This window comes from Glycine soja, chromosome 7, assembly GCF_004193775.1.
Source record: "Glycine soja cultivar W05 chromosome 7, ASM419377v2, whole genome shotgun sequence".
NCBI lineage: Eukaryota > Viridiplantae > Streptophyta > Magnoliopsida > Fabales > Fabaceae > Glycine > Glycine soja.
The window spans coordinates 11,536,185-11,544,379 of NC_041008.1; the positions used below are offsets into that span (position 1 = coordinate 11,536,185).

The 8,195-nt window shown below is 36.6% G+C and overlaps 1 protein-coding gene across 1 annotated transcript; it reads right to left on the reverse strand.

The window, feature by feature from the left end:
• Positions 1–3,371: 3,371 nt before the first annotated feature.
• Positions 3,372–7,848, reverse strand: LOC114418747 (UPF0481 protein At3g47200-like). The gene is made up of 3 exons (XM_028384236.1): positions 7,721–7,848; positions 4,943–5,828; positions 3,372–4,128 (listed from the first exon to the last, which is right to left on the reverse strand). The coding sequence occupies exons 2-3, from the start codon at positions 5,797–5,799 to the stop codon at positions 3,468–3,470; spliced, it is 1,518 nt and encodes a 505-aa protein (XP_028240037.1). The 5' UTR covers positions 5,800–5,828; positions 7,721–7,848; the 3' UTR covers positions 3,372–3,467.
• Positions 7,849–8,195: the final 347 nt, after the last annotated feature.

Consider the following 8,195-nt stretch of genomic DNA (forward strand, 5'->3'; position numbering starts at 1 on the left):
ATGGGGAAACGGTCCTTGACCGTGACGGCATTCAAGGCGCGATAGTCCACACAACACCTCCATGAGCCATCTTTGTTCTTGACGAGAAGAATTGGGGAGGAAAATGGGCTGTGGCTGGGTTGTATGAGATTTGCCTCGAGCATGGCCGAAATTTGCCTTTCAATCTCTGTTTTCTGGTAATGGGGATACCTATAGGGCCTAACGTTGATGGGGGAAGCTTGGGGAAAGAGATGAATGTGGTGTTGAATGTTTCGGGGTGGAGGGAGTTGAGTGGGTTCCGCGAAGATGTGGGAGTAACGGTTAAGCACCGAGGTGATCACGGGTGATATGGGAGCAGGGGACGAAGAAGAAGGTGGTGAAGACTGAAGTGATGTGGTGGTGAGAAGGAAGAGGGCTGAGATACCCTGGGTCTGGGTGAGTCTTTTTAATTGATGGGCTGAAGCTGATGAAGGTGTGGGGGGTGCATCAGCATTAAGAGTGATAGGTTGGCCCAAGTGGGAGAAAGTCATGGTTAACGTCTGGTAATTCGTGGTTATTGGGCCGAGAAGTTTTAGCCACTGTACGCCCAATACCAGGTCCGCCCCGCAAAGAGGTAAATGGTGCAAGTCGAGAGTGAATTCGTGCCCCTGAATCCAAACCGGAACTTGCCGCGACAAGGTATCGCAATCCAGGGTGTGGCCGTTGCCCACCATGACCTGCAACGCTGGTGTCGGGGTTGACGGCAGTTCCAGAAACTTGGCAACTCTGGATTGGATGAAGTTGTGTGTACTTCCCCCATCCACGAGTATGACCACTTGGTGGCGTTTCAGGGAACCCAGAACACGAAAGGTTTACGGTGTTGGGGTGCCCTCCATCGCGTTGAGGCTGATGTGTGGGGTGAGGGTGTGGTCCATTTCGATATCGGAAGGGACTGCGGGTGATATCGGGCATGGGGAAGGTTCTGGATCCTCATCGGCAATGAGAATGTGGAGACGTGATTTGCATCTATGGCCGTGTGCCCACTTCTCGTCGCACTGGTAACAAAGCCCCTGCTCGCGGCGGGTTGCCATCTCCTCCGGCGTGAGGCGTTTAATGGGAACCTTGGAGGTTGTAGGTGGTGTTCTGTTCGAAGGAAGCGAATTAGGGTTGTAAGGGGGCGCGCGCGGGCCGCGGCGGCGATCGAGAAGCTTATCTTCCTGTAAACGTGCTAATTCCGTGGCTTGAGGGAGAGAAAGGGGGCGAAGGGCTTGCACTTTGCGGCAAAGCTCTGGTGTTAAACCGGAGATGAAGCAACTCAGTAGGTAGGAGGGAGGAAGACTGATGGTCCTGTTCGCGAGGCGCTCGAAATCGATGAGATATTCACTCATTGTGCCCGTTTGTTGGAGCTTGAGCAGAGCCCCTTGTGGATCGTCATAGTATGACGGCGCAAATCGCGATTCGAGGGCCTGCAACATCGCCGGGCACGAGGGAAAGAAACCATTGCGTGCCATCCATTGGTACCAGGACAGCGCCGGCCCGTCCATATAGAAGGCCGCCACCGTGAGGCGCTCCTGATCCGGAATCCCTTGGTAATCGAAAAACTGAGAAATTTTGAAAATCCAACCCAGTGCGTCGTGACCGTCAAACCGCGGCACGTCCAGCTTCATGTGATGGCGGTGAATGATCGTATGCGGAGGAGGTGCGGGGGAAGACGCTGGAGAATGTTGGGGAATAGCCATGGCGGCGAATCGTTCGGCGAGCGAGTCAAACTTGGCCGCAAGTAAGGAATGGATTGATTCCACCTTGTTATCAAGGTTGGCTTGGCCTGCATTGAGGGTTCTAATGGCCTCCTCAAGCTTTTCTGTGGTTACCTGACGGGTATGATGCCCAGGCATAGTGAGGTGGTTACGGTGGTGGGTGAGGTAGTTACGGTGGGTGGTTAGGTAGTTACGGCGGTTGGTTAGTGAGGAGGAAGGTCAGACCAATTGATAGAGGACTGAGTATCGAGGGAGCTAAAATAAGGAATCTAAATTCAGCAAGTTCATATCATTTTATTAATTGTCTGCAGTATTTATACAATTGAATCTTTAAGCTGATTCTACTCTTTGTCATTATACAATCAATGCAGATTCTCATTATCTAACAGGAGGACTCCTACTACTACCAAGCTGCCTTCGAAGTACTAGGCTTGTACATACTCCTTCAAGTAATTTGGTCTTCTGCTAATCCTCCTTGGTCTGCTATTGCTGCTATCAGTATTGCTATCAAGGGATTACTCTCAAGAAATATTCTACAAAAATGTATTCAAGAGCTTAATAAGTCACAAGTGAATAACAAAGGAACACAACAATCACTGCATCCCAACGCGTTATGATCTAAGTAAAAGAAGAATAAACATTTGATGGCTGATGGAAGACGACGTGACGGTGTTGCAGTAATAGTGTCCCAATGATGTAGTCATGTTGGTGAGCAATGATAACCACAATGAGTGACGGCGATGAGACTGACAGTTAGGACCATCATGAGTGAGAGTGGTGAGGCTGACGAACATCGCGAGTGAAGGGTTTCGGGATTAAAGGGTTTCGGGTTTCGGGGTTGAAGGGTTTCGGGTTGAAGGGTTGTTATTTAACTTAAAACACAACATCAATTTTTTTGAAAATCCGATGTTAACATTAGTTTGTTAACAATGTTAACATCAATTTTTTTAAAAAATGTTAACATGAGTTCATTAACATCGGTTTTTGGCAAATCAATGTTAATGAACTCTTGTTAACATTGAGTTTTTGAAAAATCGATGTTAACAAACTTATTTTATTTACGAGTATGTCACCATATTTTCATCAACATTGATTTTATAAAAAATCGATGTTAACATAATAATGTTAAAATCATTCTTTCTAGTAGTGACTATTCATATATTACACCATGCAATTGCATATTCATGAAACAATCCATCCATATATATATATATATATCATTAATATGATGAAATATTAAAGCCATATATAATAAGAAAGACGAAATTAAGATATAATTTGATTTAAGTGATGTTTGTGTTGTTTATTATTATTATCATATTAGAATTGGCGTTTCACTTCAACAAACTATGAAAGTAAAATATCAATTCTATTTGAATAAGCCTTAAATATGTTGTTTATATCTGTAATATACTCCTTTCTTAGATTGTTACCTATGATTTTTTATTTTATTTTGCTTGACCTTTTTAAATTTTTGCATTTGATATCTATCATATCTGTTAAGTGATGATGTAACTTTCAGTTAGTCTGTTACGTCATCATCACTTATCTGATGATGTGACACTCTGTTAATTCATCTTGTCATGATTTGTTGATACTAACGAAAAATATCAAATACAAAAATCTGAAAAGGTTAATTAATAAAATATAAAAAAATTAATAAGTAACAATTTGAAAAATAGAGTATTATAGATATGAAAAACATAATTAAACATTCCAATAATAACACAAACAAAACCTAAATAACTCTATCTAAGATTTATCATATCCTAACACAGCACGCGCAGCGCGTATGAATTGGAACACAGCAAAAATGAGCACAACAATCCCCACCAAAGTGGAACTTGCTCTCCAAGGGTCTCTAAAGTACACCAACCACAACGCTGCCATGGTGCGGTTCCAGATGTTCTGGTAGTGCTTGTTGAGTTCATTTATAGTCTCGTAGTAACACGTTGTGTTTGCCACAACGTGTTTGCTTAGTCCATTAACGAGAACCGCCACTTCCTTATCACTCCCAAGTTCATGCACAATCACTTCCTTCTCAACCAGCAACTCCACATCAAGCTGAGTGTGTATAAGAGAGTCAATCAGAGAAACATAGTTGCAAATGTAGGGCTTCTCAGGATAGTGACACTGCTCAAAGGCAATGAGGTTCCTGAACACACATTCGGTTGTGTGGTCCACCTTCAACTGGGGGATCCTAAAACGTGCCTTGAAGTGGTTCAAGTATGGCAAGCAACCAAAGCAAAGAAAGGAACTCAGAATTGGCTTCTTGTCAAAGGATATGTCTAGCAACCTTCTCTCCACATCTTTCTCAAAGCTCACTCCTGAGTCTTGCAACTTTGTTGCGGTTCTTAAAACATGAAGAGCACAACCACTGCTGCGCAGCCAATCACTAGGAAGGTAAAAGTACCTGGTGCACACCAAATGCTAGTTAAGTCCCAAAGTAGGCAAGTAAGAGAGGAGAGAGAAAAGTAAAGCTATAAGTCTATAACAATCAATATACCATGATAAAAAGAGATGACTTCAATATATTTTTAATCTTAATTTTTTTAAAATTTCGCGTTCGGTTTTTAATAAAATTTTCTTAAATTTAATTTGTTCTCTAAAAAGGTTTATTTTTTATTTAATTCCTATCGTTAGGTTGACTTTGTTAAGCAATCGTTGAAATAATATCACATTTTTTCTTTTTGATGATAAAACATTTTTTTTTCATAACTACCAGTATTTTTCCATCAGACGATGATATATCAAATTAATAGAGCCAATATAAGAGTAAGAACGAAATATAAAAGAAACTTTTTAACGACAAAAAATCAACATATTTTTTTTATAAAGAATTTGAAATTTTGTTGATACAAAAATATATGTAAGTAAAAAGAAATATTTCCTCCGTGTCCTAAAATAAGTGTTATCCTATATTGTTTTATACATATAAAAAAATAACAAATACATAAAATATAAAGATAATTTTATAAAATTAATCTTATTAAATAAATGAAATAAAATAATATTAATGCAGTATTAGATTAAAAAACTAAAATAATATTTATAAGAATATGATTGAAAAAGAGCAATTAATATATTATTGAAAAATTAAATATGATACTTATTTTAAAATATTTTTTTAAAAATACGATACTCATTTTAGAATGGAGTTAGTAACAAGATATTGATGAAGTATATGATATAGAGAGGTTACATATTCTCTCTCATTAATTAATTACCTTATCAGATCGGTGAAGTGTTTTGTACTCTTACTATACCTATCTTTGCTCTTTGACTTGTTGTAAGGTTTCTTGGAACTTAGGAGTGCCCCACTGAAGTAGTTTTTCCTAGACCGGTTCTTGTCAAGAACACGTTTGGTTTCATCAGAAGAAGACATTTGGGTGTCATAGAATGCAAAGTACTCGATGGCAAGATCAACAAACCCTGCAGAGTGTTCCTCCTTCTTGTTGTCAGCAGGGACAACATCATCATAGAGTTTCTGCAGCACAGAAAAGGGTATTTGATTCTCTATAAGGATCATGTCCCTAGTGATGTTCCTGCTGAGCCAGGACTGTGTCAAGATGAGATCATCGCTGTGTCTCACTCGAAACGATTTGGTTTGCTTGTAATCATGCTCGTGCTTGGAACTGTTTGATTTCCACTCGCAGTTCCTCAGCAAGAGCTCCATGATGAACACAGCATCCAACAACATCATGTCCACGAACTTCTCCTTCGGTATATAGGAGAATTTGTCCGCGTAGCATCGTCGAATATGGTCTTCTTTCATTTCGAGGTGGCGTTTGAAGCTCTTCATGGCTTGTTCGTTTGAGACACGCTCCCAGAAGCAGTGGAAGTACCTTTTCTTGTGCTCTTGCATTGGCTTGAGTTCTTGTTTGTTGAGGTGAATTGGGCCTATTGAGATCCACTGAGGGGTGTAGGCTTCCTCGTTCACCTTTCGGAGATTGTAAGGAACCTTGTAGATGCTGCACTCCGACAACCTTAGCTCCTCAAGGTCTGGAATGTCGATGATGTGTTTCACCATCTCATATTCGGTTTCAGATAGTGAAGCACCAGAAGTGTTGTTAGCATGTGTCATGTTGCAGCAACCCAACTTAATTCAAGTTCCTTTAATTGAACAAACAGATCAATTTAATAGATATAGCTAGAGACCAAAATCAAATTAAGCCATTATTGTGTACACTGTGATCAATGTGTTGAAAGAACGAGTTGATATAATAGGCTGAGAAATCTAAGTTTGGAACAGTTGTTTACTATGCCAATACTTGAATGAGTTTGGGCACACTAAGAGACAAAAGGAAAGAGAATTTCTCAATAATATGCGTTTTGATACAGAATTTTAATTGAGAAAAGTAATTTATCAGAGAATTTGAATTTTTATAATTTAGACTTAATTGTTTGGATGCTTTTTATAAAAAATTTAAAATTTTGGAATTTTAAAACAGAATTTTAAACAACTAAAAATTTGGAATTTCAATTTCCTTCTAAAATGTGAGAAATTGAAATTCTCTTCTTACATTCTTCTTCAAGAAACACCTCAGCTCCTAAAATATCGATCGGGTGTGAGCATAAAAGAATACGTATAACTAGCACATCAATCATATCTTTTCTTTTTTTTCATTCATTTTTTTCATCCTCATAATTTTTATTTTTTTTAATCCAAACACAAAATTTTGAAAATAAAAGAATTTCAATTGAAGTATTTGAAATGTCTAAAATTTAAAATTTATCAGAATTTTAAATTTCTCCATCCAAACACACTCTTAGGTTTAATTATTTATTTAATTTTTTATGCAATTTTTATATGTTTTTGTCCCTTCATCTAAAACTACTCATTTTAGTCTTGACACATACTTTTTAATCTATTTTATTTTCTATCCTTCAAAATTGTAGAAATTAAAACAGATTAAAAAGTAAGTGTAGTGACTAAATATTCAGAGGAGAATGATTAGAGATTAAAATAAATAGGTTTTATATGTAAGGATTAAAATATAATATTAACTAGATTAAATAAGTAATTAAATCATATATTACCAAAATGGTTAAATTTTTGAAGGCACATAGAATTTATCTTTAAAAAAATCTGTCCAACTATGATATTCAATTAATCACTGTTTCAATCTTCACTATGATACTCATTTCTCTTTAAGGTTTTTGGAATATCATTTATCATAATTTCAGGTATTTTTCAGCAATTTTCCACCATATTAAAAGTTGGGACTAAATCACAGTTTAAAACTAGCTTCACTATAATATTCATCAGCGTCATCTTTCTGTTTTAATATTAAAAACCATTTAATTAAGAAAGAGGTTATGGCAACACGTTCCCCACGTGAAGCCAATTTGTTAGGCTTTTTGACAATAATACTGACTTTGTTATATAATAAAACGCATGAAAATAAACTTGAGATGGAAGGCAAAAAATGGTGTAGAAATGCTTTATTACCTAAGAAGCATGTCAGTTTAATTATTCTATCTATAAAACTTTAAATAGTACACCCGAGTTTCCTCTCTCTGAAACATTTTCAGCTTTTCACACCTTCATTCTGCCTTTCTCGTTTATTTATTGCTTTTATTATATAACTGTAGTTTTAAGCAGTTAAACATATCTGAAAGGAATTTAGTTGTGCTCAGCATTAATTGAAAACAAGTATATTAGTTTCCCAAATGGCCTAGAACCGTACCACTTGAATTTTTACAAATAAAAAAAAGTTGAAAAAGGAAGCATATGCATGTTAGATGTTTTTAATTTATTTATAAAGAAAACATGCTATTAATATATAGAAAGGATCTTGACTAAGAGCACAAGGCATGTTAGAAGGCTTTAACTCCAGTTAGAATCAAATTAAAGAAAGACACGAAATTAAGAAATTATGTTGCTTAGAGAACTTTGCATATATTACATGTGCAACAAATCACCAAAGAGCAAAAAATTAGTAGACCCTATGATTAAAGCAACAAAATAGATGTATAAAAAAAAAATGGATACAGTTTGGAACCTGTTCGTTGCAGAAACTGATTGGAGTTTCAGGTTTCTCTTCAATAGGTGCCACCTTTCTCCATGCATGTGCTTGGTATGTATTGGCTAGTGTGAGCATTTATATTTGCCGAAAGTATGACTGACGAAGACTTCATGCCACTTTATTTAAATTATGAAGGTCTGCCTTTGTTTGGTAGCTAACTCAAACAGTTATCTGTATTATGATTGAAGAATTTAAAGTTTAATTGGTTCACGTATATATATATATATATATATATATATATATATATATATATATATATATATATATATATGAGTATGCCAGAAAACATAATAAAAAAAACTATTTTCTTCATTTTCATTTTTTTGTTGTTGTACCTACCAGAGTCAATGCTTGAAAAATCAAAGTAAAAAGTATTAAATAAAAATATTTTTTTTTACTTTTATATAAAATATTTAAAATAAACAAAATATTTTAAATACTTATTATGGAT

Excerpts from the sequence above, each read along its gene's own strand:
- LOC114418747 (XM_028384236.1), bottom strand. The coding sequence starts at position 5,799 with ATGACACATGCTAACAACACTTCTGGTGCTTCACTATCTGAAACCGAA. Across the intron at positions 4,129-4,942 it reads CACTTCACCGATCTGATAAG|GTACTTTTACCTTCCTAGTG; the intron begins GTAATTAATTAA and ends GGTGTGCACCAG.